Consider the following 24,326-nt stretch of genomic DNA (forward strand, 5'->3'; position numbering starts at 1 on the left):
AGTCTCATAATCTAAAGGTTGCTACATTTTATGAAATATGAGTTCTACATGACAGAGGCTTACTTACTTACTCAAAACACACACAAAACACAACCAAGAGTGGAATTTTATAGAATATTTAATGAAATCTACGAGGGATCTGTAAGAAAACACAAAGAGATTAACTACAGGGAGAAAATACTAATAATGGATGAAAGAAAGAAAATATGCGTACGTAAAGGGAAATAGAACATCGTGTGTTGGACTAAAGTTGAAAACGTGAGCGCTTAATGTGTCCGGGAGAGAGACAGAGAAAGAAAGAAAGAAAGAAAGAAAGAGAGAACAAAGTTGGGATTTTGTGTGACGCTAGTAATTTCCTCAAAATGATTAGGCACTAATCTTGTACGTCATGGCGACAATTGCCGTGTCTACTCACGAACGTAGATCAGCTGGTCGGTGGGGTGGTCTGTCTCAGTCGTCTCGGGACGTGAGGAGGTAGGTTTGGTTCGTTAAAGATGCACAAAAATAAAACAAAAACAGGCAGAAAAAGGGAAAGAAGTTCTTCACGTGTTCTGTGGGAGGCTGCGACTGTTTCTCTTCCTGCCTTTTCAGGGACTCGCTAGCAATTTCAGAGCAATCACGCTTGGCTTGAAGTGTACCTGTTATTTTTAGTAGCAGCTGCTCTGATCGCCTAGCGGTGGCCCACTCCCAACTTTGTACTCTTTACTCATAGGTCAAGTTTAAACTGTTTAAACTTTAGTCTTGGCAAATCAACTGCTTATGGTTCAACCACATTTCATGCTGCTTGGGGTTTCAAATGAGGACAAACAGTTCTCAAAGTCTTGAAGAAAGCAGTTTATCAAGTTGTGGGGGAGTCACTGTGACACCTCAGGTTGCGAAGAGCATGTCCGCGACAAGATCCTCACAATACGTTTGGGCCTGCCAGGTCGGACCGGCATCTTCCCCCACCATCGGAGCCAACACACCACCGCGTGGTGATCAGTTGGCAGCTCCGATCCTCTCTTCATCCAAGTGTCCAAGACATGCCACAAGTCTGATGACACGTCACAAAATTGATCATCGAACTGCAATTAACCTACCAAATGTTTAATATTTAAGTGCAATTTTTGTGAACAGAGCCTGCGTCTGATTAATTTATATTTTTTTATTTATCAAATATTTATATTCTGCAATTGGTTGGCGACCAGTTCGAGGTGTACCCCGCCTCTTGCCGGAAGATGGCTGGGATAAACTCCAGCACGCCCGCGACCCTAGTGAGGAGAAGCGGTTCAGAAAATGGATGGATGGATATTATATATTATTTATATTGAACCAGGAAAAAATATTGACCTTACATTTGACTCAACTCTCTCCTTTCAATAGCACATTAAGAATATTACCAAAACGGCATCATTTTCATCTTCGCAATATCGCTAAGAGACGGCCCATCCTAACCGCTAGTGACACAGAGATCATAGTCCACGCATTTGTGATGACTTGCCTATTGTAAGCGTGCTGCTTTCTGGTCATCCCATGTCAAGGAATAAAAGCCTGCAGTTTATACAAAATGCTGCACCAAGACCTTTGACGAGGACGAGAAAATTCGATCATATTTTGGCCAACTTGCATTCGCTCCCAGTCCACGTGAGATGCGATTTTAAGGTTCTGTTACTGACTCATAAAATACTACACGGGTTACCACACTCTTATCTACTGACTTAGTTGCACTGTATGTTCCGTTACAAAACCTATGCTTGGAAAACACTGGTCTTTTGGTGACTCAGAGAGCCACAAAGAAGTCTGGAGGCTCTCAATCATTTTCTATTCGGGCTCCAGTCCTTTGGAATGCCCTACCCACTGATATTAGACTGGCTACCTCAGTCGAAATGTTTAAATCCCGATTTAAGACTTATTTATACTCTTTGGCATTTACTTAAAGTACACGTAGCCCCGTTTTACTGCCGCTTGTCCTATCTCCTCCCCCCTCGTCTCCTGCTCGGTGAGAGTGCTAGGTGACGTTGACCGAATCTGAGGGTGTTGCTGTTTGGGTTCTGCACCTACCAAATGGAACAAGATATGAGGTGGACCACGCCCCCCGGAGTCGTTGCCATGGAGGATTCTGCTCCGACCAACCGGGTCAGAACCACTTTCCCGAAGGAGTCTACCTGCGGCACCTTTTCTCTTTAAATGGACTCATGCCATCTTAATGAAAATTGTACAGCATCTTACCATCGTAATGAACACACCAGAGTATGTGATAAATGTTGCCCACTTGACATCCATTACAGCCTGGTCATCCTGGAAGGTCCTCCCTATCTGTGGTCCCTTCTCAAGGTTTCTTTTTTCCCCAAATGGGGTTTTGAGTTTCTCCTTGCCTGATTGGGGGCTTTAGATTAGGAGATGTCGTCAATCTGTCATGTACTGCCCTACAGTTCCTTTATTGGAGCCTGGATGGCGCTTTGCCTCCTCTCTCTCTCTCTCTCCCCCTCCCCTCTCTGTCTCCAATCAGCCTCATCACCACCTGCATATAAGCCTGCCTGTTCCTGAAAATCCTCGCCAAAGTATTGCAGTTACTTCTAGCGGTACCACGGCCCACTTGATTCAAGTAACCCACACTATTCTTTGTTCTCTTTTTTGACTCCTGTGTTTCCTTGTTCTCCTGTGTTCCTGATCCACGTCACTCCTGCCACCAAGTCAGCCGCCTGTCCACGCCACCGCCTGCCAACACATCCAGGACCACTTCCATTACCTTCATAAATAAAACTGTTCATCACAAATCTATCTGCCTCCGGCTGCTCTTGGGTCCAGCTCCTCTCCATATGTGACAGAATACTTTGGGCATCATGGACCCAGCAACTCCAGAGGCACTGATTAACCCACTCACCCTCCAAGGCGCCCACATAGGAAGACAAGAAAAGACTCTCCAAGAACTCATGGAATCCCTACACACCCTCACACAACACATATCCCTCCTTTCCTCGACGATGCTATCCAAACTTCCTCCTGTAAGTACGCCTTCCGAGCCCGCAGCCTCAGAGCAAACCCTGCCTCCCGTACAAAGAACCTGATGTCCCACCGCCCGAGCCATACTCCACGGACCTAGGTGCATGTAGCCAGTTTTTACTCAATTGCTCACTCCTTTTCAACCTTCAACCATACAGTTATCCTACCGATAATCCAAAGTAGCTTATGTCACTAACCTCCTCCGCGGCAAAGCAGCAAAATAGTCCCCTTCCTTATGGCAAAACTCCTCCCTGGTACTCCACTCACTCTGCCGATCTCCGTATTCTATCACCCGTTCAGGGCAAAGAAGCCACCCGTCGTCTCCTCACGCTCACTCAGGGGCGCAAAGTCAGTAGCAGAATACTCCATTGAGTTCTGGATATTGGCGGGTGAATGTGGGTGGGATGACGCGGCACTTAGGGGGATTTTTTTCTAATGGCCTTTCTGAGCAGCTCAAGGATGAGCTTGCGGTCCGGGACGAGCCCTCCTCTCTCGAGGATCTCATCGCCCTTTCCATCCGTCTGGATAACAGACTGCGAGAGAGAGCCCATGAGAGGGGGCTCTGGTCGCGCAAACAATCTCCCACTCCGAACACCACGCCGTCAGCTTCTCACACGCCTCCTGCACAGTCAACTGCACTTTCGTCACTCCCCGTTGCACCCGATGAGCCCATGCAAATTGGTAAAACATGTTTTGAGCCACAGGAACGTCAACGTCGAGTCATCCAGCGGCTGTGCATTTACTGCGGTCATTCTGGTCATTTTATTTCCTCTTGCCCCCTCCGACCAAAAGACCAGGCTCACCGCGAACCGAGAGCGTCGTGGTGAGCCAAACCTCCAGTCCCCCTAGCTCTCCTACCGTATGACCGTTCCCGCTTGCATCATAGTCTCTACTCATAACACCCCCATTACTGCCCTAATTGATTCCGGTGCCAATGACAATTGTATTCATGAGGATATAATTCACCAGCTCCAAATACCTCTTCAACCACTTCCGTCCCCGAAAAAAGTTACAGCCCTGGAAGGCCGAGTAATTTCCCCTGTCACCCACCAAACAGTGCCTATCACCCTCCTCATTTCCAGTAATCACCGCAAAAACATTTCCCTATTTGTCATTCCTTCCCCTGAGACCCCCTTACTTCTTGGGATTCCCTGGCTCAGACTTCACAACCCCGCCATACTCTGGACTCATTTATCCAACACATGATGGAGTCCTCATTGCCATTCCCATTGTCTGCTCTCTGCCGTTCCACCCTCAGACGACCCACCACCCTCTGCCGCCCCAGTGGACCTCTCTCAAATTCCTGAGGAGTATCATGACCTCTCCCCGGTATTCAGCAAGGACTTGGCTATCTCCCTATCGCCGCCCGCAACCCTTCCTCATGGAGCACATTCCTCCCGTGGATCGACTACGCTCACAACTCCCTCACCAGCTCCGGTACCGGTATGTCCCCCGTTCATGCCTTGCTACAGTTTCCAACCCCCACTATTCAAAGTACAGGAGCAGGCGGTGGCAGTTCCAACTATAACGGATCACCTCAACAGAGTCCAGGCGGTGTGGGAGGATGTCCGGGCGGCGTTGACACGGTCCGTGGCACGTAACAAGCAGCTTGCGGACCGTCATCACTCCCCTACGCCCAAATATAAGGTGGGTCAATCTGTCTGGCTTTCCTCGCACAACCTTCGCACTTTTTAGGACATACTTGGCAAATAAAGATGATTCTGATTCTGATTCAAACAGAGTCCCGTAAGCTCACTTGTTGTTACTGTATTAGATGTTCTGTGGGGATGCAAGAATTATTGTTGTATTATTGTATAGCAATATATTCTCAGTTTGTTGATCCTAGAGTCAGTCCAACACAATACTACTGCTGCGTAACGCCACTCTGAAATGAGACTTTGTCCCTCTAACATGTATAATTGCAGCCAATCACCACACAGTAAATTGCCTTTTACGAGCCCGTACAGCAGTGGCTCCAACCAGGGGGACGCCACCAACCCCCCAGATCCCAGGGGGTCCCGAACCCAATCGAAGCGCCCCAACCAGTCCCAAAGGGAGGGGCATGGGCATCGGACCACTGCACCCCCAAGCCGAGCCCCACCCCTACCATGGGCTCTTTTTTTAACGTTGGCTCAGCCTATTTGGCTATCAAATGTATCTATTCACGCACCCAGTGAGCACCAGAACAAAACAATGAGTAGACCTCCAGCACAGTGGCAGCGACCGTGTCCAGAGGTGCGTGACGTCACGGATAAACAACCAGCAGTCACTGTGTAGTGAAGTCCCCAGAAAAAAATATTTTCTCGCTCCACATAACAAAGAGCTGAATTACCTCCTCTATTAAGAACTTGATGAATATCAATTATGGAACTGCCTTTATTTGATACGTTCGCTGGTTATATTTAAATCTTCCACCAGTGGACGCCCCTCTCTCAATGCCACCGAAAAAGCGCAGATACGAGTCACTCTGGAACTACTCGACTAGCTTTTTAGATTACGAGGTAAATATCTATTTTTTTAAACTTACATTTTAGGCATTGTATTTAATACGTTGGTTCATGTAGGTCGCTCGGGAGCCCGAGAGACGATAGGTTTGTATATAGGAAAGCGTCTCATGTATTATTTAAAACTCACCTCGCCATAGGTTAGGTTGCCTCTCACACAGAAGTATGTTGACTAGATACGTCCGTGCGCTGTAGCAGCCGGGCCAAGCGAGGTGCCGATGTGGCGGCCATCTTGTCAGGGGCAACGTTCCCATTAACGGCAATGTATACATATTAGAAATAAATCATCACTTTTATATATAATGGCTTACAATAATGAAAAAATCTAAATTGGAAATGTTAATTGAGAGAATACGCTTTGGCATTGACAAAACAGTAACAGTCATGAAAATCGATTGAGGAATAAGCAAGTTACAACATAATTTCAGCGTACTTGCATTGCCTTATACGGCAACGGGAACGTCGACCTTCCCAACATGGTCACGATATTGGCACGTCGGTAGGCCGGGCTGTTTAAATGCGCTGGCGTATCTACCACGTCATAGCTAGCCTTTCAGGCACTTCCTGGTTACATCACATCTTTTTCTTCTCCTTGATTTCCGGGGTGGAACGGTGGACGACTAGTTAGCACATCTGCCTCACAGTTCTGAAGACCCGGGTTCAAATCTCTGTCCCGCCTGTGTGGACTTTGCATGTTCTCCCCGTGCCTGTGTGGGTTTTCTCCGGGCACTCCGTTTTCCTCCCACATCCCTAAAACATGCATGGTAGGTTGATTGAAAACTCTAAATTGCCCAAAACAAAATGTCACAAAAAGTTGATACATTAATTACTGTATGTACTTCCTGCTATCCAATAGAATAGCATTTTTTTTTTTAATCACTATGCCTCACTGGCATAAATAGATGAACAAAGATACATTATTTCTTGTAAATAAATAATTTTTTGAGCAATTACATAAAATTTTATAATTTCCAACGGCACACCTGAAGAGCGCTCCTGGCACACTAGTTGAGAATCACTGTACCAAAGTATGGATACAAGCCCAGTCTAGTGCTTCTTAGAAAGGTCAAAACTTCCTTTCCTCTCCATTCTGGAAAAGCTTCATGTCCTAATATTGTCTGTAATGAAAAGCAATACACACCCGATCAAGGGTCTAGTGGTTCTTCTTTGACTTGCATATGGGCTGTTTTCATATAATGTGATCAACAACGGTAAAGCCGCCTTGGTTTTACATGCGTACGTCTCCCACACTGAAAAGCCATGCTTAACGTCTTATTTTCAAAAGGTTATTGTTTTAAAATTTTAGGCATTCATCTTCTTTTCCTTTCGGCTTGTCCTGTTAGGGCTCGCCGCAGCGTGCCATCCTTTTCCACGTAAGCCTATCTCCTGCATCTTCCTCTCGAACACCAACTGCCCTCATGTCTTCCCTCATGACATCCATCAACCTTGTCTTTGGTCTTCCTCTCGCTCTCTTGCCTGGCAGCTCCATCCTCATCATCCTTCTACCATTATACTATTTCACTATTTCTCCTCTGGACGTGTCCAAACCATCGAAGTCTGCTCTCTCTAACTTTGTCTCCAAAACATCGAACCTCGGCTGTCCCTCTGATGTGCTCATTTCTAATTTTATCCAACCTGGTCACTTCTAGAGCAAACCTCAACATCTTCATTTCCGCCACCTCCAGCTCAGGTCTTCACTGACACTGTCTCGAATCCGTACATCGTGGCTGGCCTCACCACTGTTTTATAAACTTTGCCCTTCATCCTAGCAGACTCTTCTGTCACATAACACACCTGACACCTTCCGCCACCCGTTCCAACCTGCTTGGACTCTTTTCTTCACTTCCTGACCACACTTACAATTGCTCGGACTTTAAATACTTGACCCCAAGTATTTAAAGTCCTCCACCCTTGCTATCGCTTCTCCCTGTAGCCTCACTCTTCCCCCTCCTCATTCAATGCACATATATTCTGTTTTACATAGGCTAATCTTCATTCCTCTCCTTTCCAGTGCATGCCTCCATCTTGCTAATTGTTCCTCCACCTACTCCCTGCAGATCACAATGTCATCTCCAAACATCATGGTCCACGGGGATTCCAGTCTAACCTCATCTGTCAGCCTATTCCTCACCATTGCAAACAGGAAGGGGCTCGGGGCTGATCCCTGATGCAGCCCCACCTCCACCTTAAACTTCTCTGTGACACCTACCGCACACCTCACCGCTGTTCTGCTGCCCTCATACATGTCCTGTACGATTCTAACATACTTCTCTGCCACTCCAGACCTCCGCATGCAGTACCGCAGTTCCTCTCTGGGTACTCTGTCATATGCTTTCTCGAGATCTACAAAGACACAGTCTTCTCTGGACAGGAATGTCATCAGGACCAGCTGCCTTTCCATTTTTCATCCTCTTTATTGCTTTTCTAACTTCCCCCTTACTAATCATTGCCACTTCCTGCTGCACCACACCTGGCTCTTCTACTCTTTCTACTCTCTCATTCATCAACTCCTCAAAGTATTTTTCCATCTGTCCAGCACACTACTGACACCAGTCAACACATTTCCATCTCTATCCTTAATCACCATAACCTGTTGCACATCCTTCCTATCTCTAGCCCTCTGTTTGGCCAAGCTGGATAGTTATTTTTCTCCTTCTTTAGTGTCCAACCTGGCATACATGTCATTCATTATATTCCTCGTTTGGCCATTGCCACCTCTACCTTTGCCCTACGTCTCATCGCAATGTATTCCTTTCGATCACTCAATCTGATACTCTTTTCACCTCCAAGACATTCTTTGCTAACTCTTCTTTTAAAATAACCCCGACTCCATTTCGCTTCCCATCTACACCGTGGTAAAAATAATTTAAACACTGCCCCGAAACGTCTAGCCTTACTGCCTTTCCACCTGGTCTCCTGGACGCACAATATATCAACCTTTCTCCTAATCATCATGTCAACCAACTCCCGAGATTTTCCTGTCAAAGTCCCCACATTCAGTTCTAGGCTCTGTGCTTTCCTCTTCTCTTTCTGCCGAAGAACCCGCTTCCCACCTATCGTTCGACTTCGACCCACAGTCGCTGAATTTCCAACGGCGCCCTGCAGGTTGACGACGGCGGTGGTGGACGTTGTTGACCCGGGCCACGACCGATCCGGTATGTAATTCTTTAGATGAACGCTCATATTTGTTTGGCAAAGTTTGAAGCCGGATGCCCTTCCTGACGCAACCCTCTGCATTTATCCGGGCTTGGGACTGGCCAACAGTTTGCACTGGCTTGTGCATTTAAAATTTTAGGCATTCATAGTAAAGGCAATTATTACTGACAGAGCAAATGGTGGTGTCTCATTACACTCACTACAATTCTTGTTATAACGGAAAAGACATAAACAGCTTCATAAAAATCCTGTGAGTTGCACAGTGTTTTACATGTGTCACACTCAAAAATGACTCAAACTCATGATTCTTTTATATTTATACAATGGGAATAACGGTAAAGACATGCAATAGTTATGGCGCTTCCACAAATTTATACATGTTCATTCATAGCTCAGAAATAACACAATTATATTTTGCTGTCTGCTATTTTGTGAATGCAAAAAGAGCTGCTTCGTCCTGGCACTTAAATTCACAGATCCCGCTGGTGGCTTGCAACAACATAAAGACCGCTTGAGTAACAATGGATTGTTTGAAAAAGAAAAAAAAGGAACTCTGAAGACACTACAATGCATTTGTGTTAGTTTTCATGGAAAAGGCAAATTAAGCAATAGGAGAATATTCATACATATCCCCAAAAATAATTAGCATATTCAGAAAACATTGCAAATCATGAAACTTCATTTCGGACACCTGATGATACATACAGTGTGGCATTAAAAGTTTGACAAATGTTGCTTAATATTTTTTTTCCTTAGAAACAATTAATGACCTCCCAAAAGGCACTTCAAGATGATTCCCAGAAAAAAGTTGACAAACTTTTCAAGAAGAGAATGAAAATGTACATTTTACATTATATCATTAATAAAAAGATATACCTGTCAAGTAAAACATACTTTATATCAGTGGTGATGGATAGGCTGACAGATGAGGTTAGACTGGAATCCCCATGGACCATGATGTTCGCAGATGACATTGTGACCTGCAGTGAAAACGGAGCAGGTGGAGGAACGGTGAGAAAGGGGGAGGCATGCACTGGAAAGGAGAGAAAGGAAGATTAGCCTTAGTAAAACAGATTATATGTGCACGAATGAGAGGGGTGGAGGGGGAAGAGTGAGGCTACTGGGAGAGGAGACCGCAAGGGTGGAGGACTTTGAATACTTGGGGTCAAAAGTCCAGAGCAATGGTTGAGTGTGGTCAGGAAGTGAAGAAACGGGTCCAAGCAGGTTGGAAGGGGTGGCGGAAGGTGTCAGGTGTGTTATGTGACAGAAGAGTCTCTGCTAGGATGAAGGGCAAAGTTTATAAGACAGTGGTGAGGCCGGCCATGATGTACGGATTAGAGACAGTGGCACTGAAGAGACAACAGGAAGCAGAGCTGGAGGTGGCGGAATTGAGGTTCTTTCAAGGAGTGACCAGGTTGGACAGGATTAGAAATGAGCTCAACAGAGGGACGGCCAATGGAATGAACATCACATAAACATGTAATGTTTTGGATACAAAGTTAGAGAGAGCAGACTTCGAAGGTTTGGACACGTCCAAAGGAGAGATAATGAGTATATTGGTAGAAGGATGATGAGGATGGAGCTGCCAGGCAAGAGAGCGAGAAGAAGAAGACTAAAGAGAAGGTTGATGGATGTAGTGAGGGAAGACAAGAGGGCAGTTAGAGAGGAGGATGCAGGAGATAGGTGTAGCGTATATTGGTCAAAATGAAAATGTAATTCATTTGGAAAAAGATATGAAGGAATTTAAACGCATGCGTTCATTTCCGGGTTAGTCCGATTTACGCTTTCAAGTTTTTTGTCTCGTAAAGGGGAACCACGTCACTTTTTATGTGTATAAAACTTAGGGAAGAGTGACGAGAAACCTTTTTATCAGTCTCGTAATCTGAAGGTTGCTACAGTTTATGAAATACGAGTTCTAGATGACAGAGGTTTACTTAAACTCAGAACACACACAAAACACAACCAGGAGTGGAATTTTTGATATATTTAATGACATCTACAAGGGCTCTAGAGGGAAACACACAAAGGGGTCTAACTAAAGAAATAAAATAACACTAACAACGGTAAAAAGAAGGAAAATAGGAGTACGCAAAGGGAAATAGAACATTGTGTGTTGGACTAAAGTTGAAAACGCGAGCGTTTAACGCGTCCATTCCGGACGGAAGAGAGAGAGGACAAAGTTAGGATTTTGTGTGAAGCTAGTAAATTGCCCCAAAATGATTAGGCACTAATATTGTCCAGTCTGGTAAACACTGGTGTGTTACTCACAAACGTAGATCAGCTGGTGGGTGGAGGGGGTCTGTCTCAGTGGTCTCGGGAAGCACGGAGACAGGTTTGGTCGAATGAGAAAAAGGAAACAATAACAAGAGGAGGAAGAAGAAAATGTGTTAGTCACGCTTCGTTGGGAGAATATGACCGTCTCTCTTCCTGCCTTTTCAGGGACTCGCTAGAAATTTCAGAGCGATTACGCTTGGGTGGAAGCGTATCTGGTACTTTAGTAGCAGCTGCTCTGATGGCCTAGCGGTGGCCCACGGAGAGGCTGGGAAGCAGTCTCCATCCCCAAGGCCCGCGGTTGCCGAGCGGCATGCCCGAACAAAGGCCAGCCCGTGGCTGGCGAGATTAGCCGGCCAGAACACGAAGACAGGAAAACACACACACACAAAAAAGGCAAGGCGGCGGGAGTCAGGCGTTAAATACCCCGGGGGCGTGTCGGAGAGGACTGAGGACCAGACCAGACCACAACCATCAGCTTGAATCTAGTCTAGTTTTGACCCATAAAATGAGTTTAAAAACATATATTAATATAAAATACCCTCAACTTTGTACTCTCTACTCACAGGTCAAGCATATAGACTGGCTGTTTATACTTTAGTCTTGGCAAATCAACTGCTTGTGGTTCAAATCACATTTCATGCTGCTTGGAGTCTAATCAAGACAAACAGTTCTCAAAATCTCACAGCGGCGCTTGTAAAGTTGATACACTGACACAGACATCAAGGCATACATTTGGAATAAGTCTGCAGAATTCTTAAAATATCAAGACAGACATTTATCCTTGGTTAACAAACAACGGAATGGAAGTTCATGGGTTGCAGTACTCTCCAACGCCAGTGGTTGGCGCCTTGCATGCACGTTTGAATATTAAGCAAATGGTTTGTTGCTGTATTTGCATTCCATCGTCGATGGGTCCCTTTTGGCTGCTGTCAGTTCAAACGAAGACCAGGAGTCTTTGATGACTGCAAACCAAGATTTCGAGGGGACCTGCTATTTGCTTTAGGGTCCAGTAGGCGTCTTCTTGTGGTAGTCTTACAGTAGGGCCGCTTGGAAGAATGCAGTTTGGGGGGAGGTTCTGGGTCAGAGTCACGACACAGACTTACATGGAAAAGGATGACACACTGTGGCGATCCCTAACAGGACAAGCCGAAAGGAAAAGATGTATTTCAAAAAAGATCATTTAAGTCACGTACGAGACTGCAGCATTTTGTAATTTAAACATGCACGGTGGGGTGTCACAATAATGCCAATTAAATGAAAATTAGGGTTCTGCACCTACCAAATGAATTAAAACCTCTTTCAAGAAATATTCATCTCAGAAACAAAATTAGTCCGGTTACTTACAGTTAACTTAGCTTACCTGTTTGTTGTCTTTGGCGATGCCCGCTAAAGTTTGATGTTGTCCGCGCCCTTTTCTTTTGCATATTGTTTTACTTATGGAGGTTTTTGGTTGAGGAAGCCAAATTTACATCACAATTCACTCAAAACACTGCGAAGATTGCAGTCAACAGGGGTTGTAGGGGGTTAGTAAAACACACTGTGAATTGAAGGTATTTGTTGTTTGCTTATGCTTCTCCTTATCATCACATTAATGAATTTGAAGAATAGAAATCTCGAGTCCGGCCAGTCCAAGACCGAGACGAGATCAAAACCTTTGGGACTCGAGTCCGAGACAACCTTCAAAATGTGGTCTCGAGACCAAAACCGGTCTCAAGTGTGACAACACTCGTATCCGACAATCTGACTTCAAATACCTCCAAAACAAAAGGAGCTACTTTTTGATTTTAGCTGTAAGAACGCATCCTGTCTCCTTTTAACCAATAACAGCAACAAGGTCAAGAGTTTTTTTTAGGTGTTGCTGTTATAGGTGCTCTTAACTGGCACTTAAATATGGGTATCATTGTTAAAAGTCACAAGAACGGCTTTTTCACCCCCCCCCCATGTAAACTGAAGGAAAACACTCTGAATTGTCATATTTTGCATGCATTTTATCAATGTGTCACCAAGAAGATCCTGTTCAGCTCAATAATTTTGTGGTTTGGTAGCCTAACGCTAAAGGATCAGAAATTCCTTAACAGAGTTGTTGGCCAATCTTCCCAAACTGAATGAAATGTGCTAGGCTAGTATTGCACACAACCCTGCAGGTCATCCTGCTGCCAGCCATTTTGTTCTTCTCCCTTCAAGCAAATATTTCCGTTTTATGAAATCTTCCACATGTCATTTTGGTAAAAGTTTCTCTTCCTGGGCTGTGCGCAGCCTGAACGACTCACAATGAATTGATAATGATGTGCCTCTTGTCTGAAAGTGTCTTGCAACTTTGACCCTTTTTATATTAGGTGCTGTTATTTTGATTCTTTTTGCTAATTTATTCTGTACATTAATTTATCCTTCTGTAAGGTGATCATCATCATACTTTTCCACCGGTGGACATATTTTGTCCATCTTAGCTTCATTGATGTGCGTTTTATGCTTGTATGTTGATGAGCTCTTGAAACTGTTTTCCAATGACGTAAAGATTATATAAGAGTAGTTTTCATGACGGCAGTATTTATGAAAATAAGTGCAGGTTGAAAATTGGTACAAATTATTTTGTCTGACAGCCAGTCAGTCATCCACTCTAATTGTGGTCTTTTATCCACTGCTCAGCCCACTGTACTATCTGCTCCAAGTTCCTTTCCAGGTCCTCGGGAGTGTTGCTGGGAAGCTGGTGGACAAGCTCCTCTTTGTAGGCCTCAATTGCCTCTTCATAGATGGTCTGAAAGATTTCACACTGCACGTTGTCCTGCAGCTTCTTTCCTGTGTAACCCCTGTCAAGTATCACATTGACGAGAGAACAAAGGTCAGGTTACCAAATAAGACATCCAGAATACGGCCTGATTTACGACAGGTTTATGCATGCAAAAATGGGCCCAGACTTGATTTTGCACGCAAACAGTGGAAGACGATCTACGAACAGACTGTATTTGCAAAACAAGATAAATTGCTAGGCTGTCCCTCTTGCTTGTTGTGGGAGGAGTATATGCAAATCGATGAATTTAGAAGGCTCAATGTCATTTGTCAAACCTGAGGCAAAGTGCGCTGGCTGTTTTGTGTCTCGAAAATAGTGCATCTGAAAGGTAGGTGTAAACCAAAGGACAAAGGGAGCAACGGAAGCGCAGGCAAAATGAGAGAGAACTTTTTTGCCCCGGTTAAATATTTTCGAAATGCCAAATAAAGTTATCGTGACATTGTCTATTCAGCAATTCAATTTTGGAGCTTCTGAATGAGCTAAGGGCGGATTTACAACGAGTCACAAGGAGTCATGGCATATCAACAATGAGAAAACTGTGTGTCGGGGTCACTTCAGCAGACTGCGACAGTTGGTGCTCGACTCTCCCAGAGCAGTTTTTTCGGCGGACTGTCCCAAGTTTTAAACTTGGGCACATACCTTGTACATCCAATTGCGACGCACTCGCAGAGTGAAATCAAAACAAAGCATTGCTTTAATGCGATGACTGGCTTTCCCAAAATTATCGGAGAGTGAGGCTACACGATATTTTGCTTGAGCATAGTCATCGTGATGTACGTGTGCGTAACAGTCACATCGCAGTTGGTGTTCGGGAATATACAGTGAATTAACTGTAATATTCAAAGTGACCAGCTCCTTCGCTCAGGTCGGCGCTAACTAGAACTCGCAGACATTCCAACAGCTTCTTCCCTCTTGCCATCAACTTCTTAAACAGCTAACCTATAATTCCATGACAACAAGCTGGCAATTTTTTGGACTTGAGTTTGTTGTCACATTTCTGTCAGGCCAATTATATTATATATTACTCGTGCACTCAGTAGTAGTCTCACCACAGCGCACTATTTGCATATCTGTTGTTGACCAATACTGGCCACTCATGCCAGAGTAGCATCTGCTCAATTTGCACACTGACTGAGGAGTATCTGCAACGTTGTCCCAGATTATCGCACTACTCGCTTGAAGTCTCAGCGGCCTTTGCACAACGGTCATTGCACCGGACTATTGCAATATTAGTCTTTCGAACTGCTCGAAGTGCTAGAGGACACTGCATCTTTTTGCACAATTGAGGGAAAAAAAAAATGTACCGGCATTACCAGATAACTAGCAACCTTTTATTGCTCAGTGACCTTTTTTGTCAATGTCTTTCTGTCTGCAAAGTGTTCTCTGTCAATTGACCGTCTGTTGTCGTACTCGAGCGGCTCCAACTACCGGAGACAAATTCCTTGTGTGTTTTTTGGACATACTTGGCAAATAAATTGTATCCAATTAAATATAGGTTGAACAGGACATGCAAATCATTGTATTCTCTTTTTATTTATGTTTAAAACAACGTCCCAACTTCAATATTAAAGGGGTTGTATGAACTATGAACTGAACTTTCAACCACTTCGTGGAGAAAATGAAATGAACTTTCCCAACACTGATTCTGTATTATTTCACAATGCGATCTATATTGGAGGTTTAAAAAAAAACAACAAATAATAATAATCGCAATGTCATTTTTTTCTAATATCGTGCAGCCCTATTGGAGACCTCCATGTAGTAATACATTTGTTGCCTCTTCCACTTACATTCCATTTTGTGCTTGCGCTGCTCTCCCAGATATTCCATGGTGACCAAAACCCTCTTTGAAATACTTGCTATGAGCTTGAGGGATGTGCAAAACCATCACTACGGCGATGACAAGCCGTGATATAGTCCTCCCTGTGTACAATCCCCGAATAAAGTGGCCAGAACACACTGCCGGTCTGAAGTTCTACAGATGAATTGAAGAATACGGCACTGCCCTATGCTATATTACATCATTTTATTATTGCGTGTTTTGACATTTTCTGGTTTTCATTTAATTTACAAAGCAAGTCTGTAAAGAACATACTGTATTTGGCTGATGTGATTGTGATTGTGAATGTTCACAGAGGCATGATTTTTAGGTACCTGCTTTCTAGCCGTGTGTACAACTGAGTATTGTCTGTTCGCAGGACAAAGACAATTTGAAACCAGCGCTCAGGGAAGAGGTCACAGCCATGATAGTCTACAATCACACCTCCATGTGACATCTTCTCATCTAGCTCATCCACCACCTGCAGGATCACAGAACTGGAACAGTTAAGCATTTAAAACATACATAAATGAGTGCAGCACGTGTTACATTTGAAGACATTATTGTTGCAGTACAGTGATAACTTAAAGTTGAACACCTCAAATGTTTCAAGTTCAAACAAAATTTGCGTGAATAGTAGCCCCTAAAGTTCAGCACTTTCTGGCGTTCCAACAGTCGGCCTAATTTCAGTCCGTCAAAAGATTCATGTGGCATGTTTCACCTCTTCCTTTGTCTGAAAGAATGATGGTGGTTAAACCAGACGAATGTCGTGAGAAGATAATGATATACAGTGCCGTGAAAGTATTGGCCTCCTTCTCAAACTCATATTTTTGCATAGTTTCCCTAAATTTAATATTTAAGACCATCAAACAAATATAACCCAAGGGAACTTAAAATGCTGTTTTTAAATGATTTCATTTATTAAGGGAAAAAAACAACAACTTCAAAGTTAGCTGGCCCTGTGTGAAAAAGTAATTACCCCCTTTTTAAATCATGAATTAATTGTAGGTAATTACAATTTTTGGTTAATTTTCATTGATCCCAAACAAGCCTGATTACCTCCAGATCTATTCAATCAAGACATCCCTGAAGCAGAATCTGCTCTGAGAAAAGATCTAAAAAAGCTGCAACAAAATGACATTATCCAAAGAAATTCCAGAACAGTCAAGAAATAGAATTTGACATCTATCAGTCTGGAAAGGGTTACAAAAGACATGTCTAAAGGTTGAGGATTCCGGCGAACCATAGCGAGAGCCATGATCCTCACATGGAGAAAACATGGAACAGTGGTGAGACTTCCCAGGAATGGTCGGCCTACAAACATTACCCCAAGATATCACCAATGACTCATTCAGGAGACCACAAAGGTTCTAAAGAACTGCAGGCCTATATCTATCTCCGGAAGCCCAATGGAAGACGTTGTGTGAGGTCATGTGACATTCTTGTGTCGTTTGATTGGTGAACTAGAAATAGTTGATAAATAAGCAATAATGGATCAATAAAAGTAGCGAGCGACATTTAGATTACTGTAACTGAATAAAAAGTACCGTGCCTTATTAACAGCAGAAGCGGCGGAAGTTTTTTTTCTGGTCTCGTCAACTCCTGTGACTTCAAGCGCACAGGCGGAACCTCAGGCCGCATATTAGTCTGCCGCGGAGTAATCACAATTACATCTGTGTGTGGGTGGCGGATGTGTGGAATGGCTCTAGCTGCCAACGTTCAAGGAGTACGAAACAGCCTATGACATCAGTGACTCTTCGGATCTATACGATTTACGTAAATGGCCTATTTTGAGTTCAAAATGGCGAATTTTGCCAAAAGCCCGTATGCAGTTTCAGTGATTTAGCCCTTACTGTAACGCTACAACTGCCCCATGAGAAAAACATGCTGTTTGGGCATGTCAAACAGAGCATTCTAGTTTTGTTCCCCACACGTTTTAGAGAGCATATTAGCGTTTTACTGTTGTGTAAGTTGCAAATTTGTTCACTACACAAAGACGTATGCAACTGGTGATACTGGTACTGGTAATGTCCACCATTATCTAATATATATATATATAATAAGACTATTATACAGCTTACAGTGTTACCAATTAAAGTTCCTTATTTTAATTTAGTAGTGCTCTACTCCTTTGCCTTGAATCATATTTTGGGTGTTCTAAGAATTTGGGTTCATGTACAGTATATGTATCCTGTGTATATCAGTGTTTTTAATTCATATATGGGTTTTCAGCCAATATATCTGATATCGGCTTTTATTTTAGCACCCCGATATCTGTTTAGGACCCAAAAATCTCATACCGGTCGGGCATTAATTTGAATAATTGAGAATATATGTTAGTTCTGTTAAGCAATATTTAGTACTGTTCCTTGTTTTATTTATTTACAGTATTTAGTGGCATAACAAGGCAACTTCATAAAAACTCAACTTAACTGAACTGTACATTAGGTTGATTGGAAATCCTCAAGAATTTTCTTCTGTTGATGTAGAAAATGCCTCTGTGGTGTTTTTTTTAAACATTTGTATTTGGGGCTGGAGGGTATTTTTTTGATTAAAAACTTCCAAGGGCATAATGCAAAATAAACTATTTATTGATCTTGTAGCGCAAAAAGAAAAAAATAGTAATTATATCATTTGTTGTGTTTTATTCAAAGGGTTTCACTTCTAATAATAGTCAAGCACTAGCTCTTCCTTGATTTTCCTGATCTGGTGAGACTTCCTGATTATCAAAAAGAACCAATTCCTAATCACATAACATGAGTGGAGTGTAATACTGTATGCATCAAAGCTTTCATCAAGAGAAATGGTAGGGGTTGGTGAGCTCCTATAATTTAGAAGAGAATTCAAGCATGACCCACCCTGTCTTCATCCAAAATGGGGCACTGGTACTCTTGATCGTAGCCATCATAAAGATCTCCTGAGGAGAAACGAGTTTAATCAATAGCAGCCTCATATCAAGAGAAAGGCTACTTACAAATGTGTGTAAAATAAGGCAACTTGTGACAAAAAAAATCAAAAAAATAAATGAATCTATACTGCCTTATTCAAAGTCACAAAAGCCATCAAATCACCCTCTGTGGAGTGCCAGAGATTGTAGAACTATGTCCTTTTTTACCTTCCTGAGCAAGATCACCTATATTAACATAGGCGAGTCCTGTCCGCTGAGCCAGCTCCTTCCCCAGAGTTGTTTTTCCAACACCAGGGGTCCCTATAGGAAAAAAGGGATGGCACTGATTTAAGCGCTAGATGCACAACACATGTTCAAAGTATGAAAGAAGATTTCAGGTTTTGTTTCAAAACATCAACAGAATGCTGTGCCCTCTTAGAATGGAAGTAATCGCAACATGAATGTTCGAACGTTGCCATGTGATGTATATGCAGGACTACTCGTGGACCCCTATAAGCAGTGGTGAGCGGGACTAGATGGGAGCTTGGGTTAATATAACACATCTTCATGCATTTGGTGATAAAACTTTCAACTAATCATTTATCTATCCAGCACATCTGCCTCATAGTTTTGAGGACCTGGGTTCAAATGCGGCCTCGCCTGTGTGAAGTTTGCATGTTCTCCTCGTGCCTGCGTGGCTTTTCTACGGTACTCCGGTTTCCTCCCACATTCCAAAAACATGGATATATATATATATGTGTGTGTGTGTGTGTGTGTATAGCAATGGTGCAATGGTGAGTGTGGTAAGTAAGTGAAGAAACGGGTGGCGGAAGGTGTCAGGTGTGTTATGTGACAGAAGAGTCTCTGCTAGGATGAAGGTCAAAGTTTATAAACCAGTGGTGAGGCCAGCCATGATGTACGGATTAGACACAGTGGCACTGAAGAGACAACAGGAAGCAGAGCTGGAAATGAAGATGTTGAGGTTTGGTCTAGGAGTGACCAGGTTGGATACAATTAGAAATGAGCTCATCAGAAGGACAGCCAAGGTTAGATGTTTTGGAGACAAAGTTAGAGAGAGCAGACTTCGATTGTTTGAACACGTCCACAGGAGAGATAGTGAGTATATTGGTAGAATGGTGATGAGGATGGAGCTGCCAGGCAAGAGAGCTCGAGGAAGACCAAAGAGAAGGTTGATGGATGTCATGAGGGAAGACATGAGGGCAGTTGGTGTTCGAGAGGAGGATGCAGGAGATAGGCTTACATGGAAAAGGATGACACGCTGTGGCCCTAATGGGACAAGCCGAAAGGAAAAGAAGAAGGCCTATTTTGAGTTCAAAACAGCGACTGATTTGCATGGATATGTATATATTGAATAATGATAGTATGTTTTTTGTGATCACTGTGCCAAATACCATAATTTATATAAGTATATTGTTATATATTGTACTGCTTTGTACTTTTGTTATTGAAAAATAAAGTGAAAAAAGGCTCTCGTATGGCGCAAGTAATGGCTGATATGGCTTTCACGGAAAACCAATAACACACCTTACTTTCATGGGATGTACATTTGAATCTATTAATCGTACTATCTAAAGGATAACATCTTCCAATTAATTCACTAACATTTGTAATGAAGTCAACACTGGTATTGGTACTGTATTACTTTCAACAGTCTCTTAATTGTGTACATACAAAGCCATAAAAGGTAACTATGGGAGAGGCTTTAATACCTGTTAACAGAATGTTTGGTTGTCTCCTCATTTTCATCGCAGCTAGCACCCAACACGTGTCCTACTGACAGCAACCTGAAATCAAGAATAAAATACATTCTTCAGTCTTTTCAATGTTTTCTTAAATATTTACGGTGACAAACGAACCTGAAAAGATGACTCCAGGAATAGCCTTGTGGTAATTTACTGTGTCAGAAGTCTCGGATGGGTTTCCCTTTGGGTTTTGCACAAGAGAAACGCTGCCGTAAATTGATGTTTACGTCAACCGTCCTGTAGTTTACGGCATTCTGCGTCGGATGAGTTTGATAGGCGTTAGTATCCTGCGTCTTCGCAGTCATAAATGTTTGCAATAATACCCTCTTTTTTTTTTATTGGCGAATTTGGTTACATAATATATGGATTGATGCCTAGGTGTGACTAAAAGTTGAATTTGGTAAGTTTATTCTTACATTATTCTAAAAATTATATAAGGTTATTCGCTCCTCGTGTGGCGAGTTAATCCAGTCCACCAGTTTGCTGTGAAATGTATCCTACGTAATCTATTGGGAATGTTGAATTTATCGTATGAAAGACAACTGATTTTTTTATTTTTATATTTTTATTTTTTATATAAAGTCAACGCTTAGTAGTGTACTGCTTTCTGTCACGCAGGACTTGGTACCCTCTCAATGTGAAGCCCTACAGTCAAGAATGAAAAAGCGGTCACCGGAAGACAAAGTTGCTTCAAGCAGTGTAAGTTTAAAAGGTTTTGTCAGTTTATGTACTCCCTTTGACTGCAATAGGTAATTAATGGACGTTATGATAACTTAAATTCCTAAATTGGGCAGGTGGCTCGAATCCTAATGGCAAAGTGCTTCCTTCAAACCAAGTTCAATTAGTTGAGTTGCTGACTCCAGGTGGCTTGGTTCGACAGTTTATTATGCTGCCTCTGTTTTACTGGCTGATAGTGTTTAAAGTAACAGGTAAATGCAAATGATGTGTGTGTGTTTTAAGAGTTGAAGGAAAATACTTAAAACATAATGTACTGATAATTGTATGCCTTTGTGTGTGTGTTTATTTTTTGTTGCAACAAATTTGAATATGTATAAAGCTTTAACTGGTAGAATTAAAAGTTAATGGAAATGGGATCTTTCTTGCAGACAAACTGTTGGATAGATCCAGCTTTCACCGATTTGACAGGAGAGAACTTACTTGTTTCTGGAAAGAAAAGGGGTCAGGTTTTGGGTTCCAAAACTGAAGCAGTGAGGCCTCGCAAGAGGAAAGGGGAGACCGTCAGCTCAGGCCCTTGTGCGATGTACCCACAGAAACACTCTGGCCACGAGGAACAGGATGAACCCTGGGTGGACAGATACACGCCATGTTCAAAGGTATCCCTACTGCCCTTCCTCCACACCTCCATCCATCCATCCATCTTACTTTATTTTAACTATCAACATGAATATTTGTTCTGGTTCACAAACTTTCAAATTAAAAATATTGTAATGACCTCCTATGTGGTCAAGGTTGACCCAGTCGCTGATGCACTTCAGTCGCTTTATTGCCACGAGTGGTAAAAGAATGTACATTCATAGAAGAGCTGCTATCAGCTACAACTCACTCTCAAGCACTCCACACACAGACTCCCTGACTTGAATCAATGTTCAACTGCCAATCACCAGGCCCGCCATTAATGGCCCACACTCAAAGCCACAGATTAATTCTTAAATGTTCATGCATTTTACTTCAAATTTTGCCCATTATTTCAGCTATCTCATGTGGTTAGCTGAATTAGCCTCATGAAATTGTATTTGAAACTAATGCCTGGATTAGACAACAAGACAAATTTGGTGTTTCACGATTGCACTGTGTCAGACTACTGCCATAAAATCCTGCAGTATCAGACAGTCGCAACACGACGCGACATGCATTCCGATACCTCCTCATCCCGTCTTTTACAATCACTGGGCCTTATCCTGTCAAATCAAATACTCTCGGCGAGGCGGAACCAGAAAACGTGTCACCGATCAATGCGACCGGATACACCCATTACCATGGCGACGACAACAACAATGGCTCTCGCCAATGTATTGTAAATGAGGAAAAACGTATAGTGGTGGTCACCGGTGCTCGGGAGAGGATGTTCATTCAAGGATTGCTTGAGGTATATTCACATACTTTTAATATGATACGGCCCCACAAGCAGGCAACAAAAGGTTATCTAGTCTAGCAAGCTGGCGCTACCACTAACGGATGTACGTAAACATGCCGGCATTCGAGTCATCCTCTAAAGCTTCGATAAACATTGGTTTGTGCATGTGAATAAATGTTGACAACGGCGGCCAAGTCTGTTGACAGCAGACGCGCCGGTCACAGGACGCAATCATATTGGTCGACGTCAAAGTGTGCTGTCGGAGAGTTGTCATTGATATGTCACACCACTTGGAAGATATAAAAAAAAAAATCAAACATGCTAGACTTTTCATTTTGTTGTCGTAGGGCTATCATAGGGGCAAATCTTGGATTATGCCACATTACAAGACGCTTTGTCATTCCTGACAAACTATGTCGGTCCTGCAAGAGCTAATCGGGCTACTATCGGGGCTAAAATCCTGTAGTCTGACCTAGACATAAACCATCAAGATTAAATGACTTAAATGTACAGTAAGTATGTCAAGTCAAATTGAAATCTAGTTCTGAGTCAGCAAGAGTTATTACTTATTATTATTATTATTATTGTTATAAAGATTATTAATAATAATATGATTATTATTTTGTACCCAGCGGCACGGTGGCCGACTGGTTAACTGCCAGTGTGGAGTTTGCATGTTCTCCCAGTGCCAGGTACTCCGGTTTCTTCCCACATCCCAAAAACATGCATGCTAGGTTAATTGAAGACTCTAAATTGTCTGTAGGTGTGAATGTGAGTGCGAATGGTTGCCTCTCGCCCGAAGATAGCTGGGATAGGCTCCAACACGCCTGTGACCCTACTGAGGATAAACTGTACAGAAAATGGATGGATGGATGGATTATGCACCAATGAGGCCCAGCCGGGAACACCCCGAAAGGGTAATGTGGGTCCCCCTTCCCATGGACTCACCACCTGTAGAAGGGGCCATAGGACTCTGGTGCAGTGTGGCCTGGGCGGTGACCGAAGGCGGGTACCTTGGCGATCCGATCCTCGGCTACAGAAGCTGGCTCTAGGGACGTGGAATGTCACTTCTCTGGCAGGGAAGGAGCCCGAGTTGGTGTGTGAGGTTGAGAAGTTCCTACTACACACACGGCTTGGGCTCTGGTACCGGACCTCTTGAGAGGGGTTGGACTCTCTTCCACTGAGGAGTTGCCCACTGTGAGAGGCACCGAGCAGGTGTGGGTATACTTATTGACCCTCCCGTCTCAGTGCCTGTACATTGGGTTTCACCCCGGTGGACCAGAGGATAGCCTCTCTTTGCCTTCGGATGGGGGGGATGGGTCCTAACCCGGTGGGGAGAATACTTCGAAGACCTCCTCAATTCCACTGACACGCCTTCCCACAAGGAAGCAGAGTCTGGGGTCTCTGAGGCGGACTATCCTATCTCTGGGGTTGAGTCACCAAGGTGGTTACAAAGCTCCTCTGTGGCAGGGCCTCGGGGGTAGATGAGATTCGCCCGGAGTTCCTAAACGCTCTGGATGTCGCGTGGGCATCGGGGACAGTGCCTCTGGATTGGCAGACTGGGGTGGTAGTCCCTCTTTTTAAAAAGGGGGACCGGAGGGTGTGTTCCAACTACAGGGAGATCACACTCCTCAGCCTCCCAGGAGGACCAGTGTGGTTGTCGTCGTGGCCGTGGAACAGTTGACCAGCTCTACACCCTCTGCAGGGTCCTCGATGGTGCATGGGAGTTCGCCCAACCAGTCTGCATTTTTTTTGTGGACTTAGAGAAGGCGTTCGACCCTGTCCCTCTGGGAGTCCTGTGGGGGGTGCTTCGGGAGTATGGGGTACCGAACCCCCTGATACAGGCTGCTCGGTCCCTGTACGACCAGTGTCAGAGTTTGGTCCGCGTTGCTGGCAGTAAGTCGGACTTGTTTCCGGTGAGGGTTGGACTCCGCCAAGGCTGCCCTTTGTCACCGATTCTGTTCATAACTTTTATGGACAGAATTTCTCGGCGCAGCCGAGGTGTAGAGGGGTTCCGGTTTGGTGGCCAAAGTATTGCATCTTTGCTTTTTGCAGATG

At 43.7% G+C, this 24,326-nt stretch overlaps 3 protein-coding genes across 19 annotated transcripts in view; 1 reads left to right on the forward strand and 2 right to left on the reverse strand.

Moving 5' to 3' along the window:
* The window catches only part of ydjc (YdjC chitooligosaccharide deacetylase homolog), a 50,059-nt gene extending 44,292 nt beyond the window's left edge, over positions 1 to 5,767 (reverse strand). For 4 of the 11 annotated variants that reach the window (XM_061768269.1, XM_061768272.1, XM_061768273.1 and 1 more), the window contains exon 1: positions 416 to 5,473. The gene's annotated coding sequence lies outside the window, so the exon portion shown is untranslated. Of the gene's footprint in view, positions 1 to 415; positions 5,474 to 5,509 lie in introns of those variants that run through there. The other 7 variants (XM_061768268.1, XM_061768262.1, XM_061768264.1 and 4 more) reach the window with 6 other exon arrangements.
* A 4,844-nt stretch (positions 5,768 to 10,611) lies between these two features.
* Positions 10,612 to 20,430, reverse strand: ak6 (adenylate kinase 6). Its single transcript, XM_061768281.1, has 6 exons — positions 20,288 to 20,430; positions 20,141 to 20,215; positions 18,639 to 18,731; positions 18,382 to 18,440; positions 15,859 to 16,004; positions 10,612 to 13,723 (listed from the first exon to the last, which is right to left on the reverse strand). The coding sequence occupies exons 2-6, from the start codon at positions 20,175 to 20,177 to the stop codon at positions 13,534 to 13,536; spliced, it is 525 nt and encodes a 174-aa protein (XP_061624265.1). The 5' UTR covers positions 20,178 to 20,215; positions 20,288 to 20,430; the 3' UTR covers positions 10,612 to 13,533.
* rad17 (RAD17 checkpoint clamp loader component) overlaps positions 15,901 to 24,326 on the forward strand; it is a 47,176-nt gene continuing 38,750 nt past the window's right edge. For 6 of the 7 annotated variants that reach the window (XR_009787822.1, XM_061768275.1, XM_061768278.1 and 3 more), the window contains exons 1-3: positions 20,434 to 20,573; positions 20,792 to 20,872; positions 21,280 to 21,507. Coding sequence is in view for 6 of the 7 variants with exons in the window: in XM_061768275.1 (XP_061624259.1) it covers positions 20,831 to 20,872; positions 21,280 to 21,507 (270 nt within the window). In the remaining variant the exon portion in view is untranslated. Of the gene's footprint in view, positions 16,029 to 20,433; positions 20,574 to 20,791; positions 20,873 to 21,279; positions 21,508 to 24,326 lie in introns of those variants that run through there. The other variant, XM_061768276.1, reaches the window with a different exon arrangement.

This window comes from Phyllopteryx taeniolatus, chromosome 3 (genome assembly GCF_024500385.1).
Source record: "Phyllopteryx taeniolatus isolate TA_2022b chromosome 3, UOR_Ptae_1.2, whole genome shotgun sequence".
NCBI lineage: Eukaryota > Metazoa > Chordata > Actinopteri > Syngnathiformes > Syngnathidae > Phyllopteryx > Phyllopteryx taeniolatus.

Excerpts from the sequence above, each read along its gene's own strand:
- ak6 (XM_061768281.1), bottom strand. The coding sequence starts at position 20,177 with ATGAAAATGAGGAGACAACCAAACATTCTGTTAACAG. Across the intron at positions 18,732-20,140 it reads ACCAAACATTCTGTTAACAG|GGACCCCTGGTGTTGGAAAA; the intron begins GTATTAAAGCCT and ends TTTTTCCTATAG. Across the intron at positions 16,005-18,381 it reads CCATTTTGGATGAAGACAGG|GTGGTGGATGAGCTAGATGA; the intron begins GTGGGTCATGCT and ends GTGATCCTGCAG.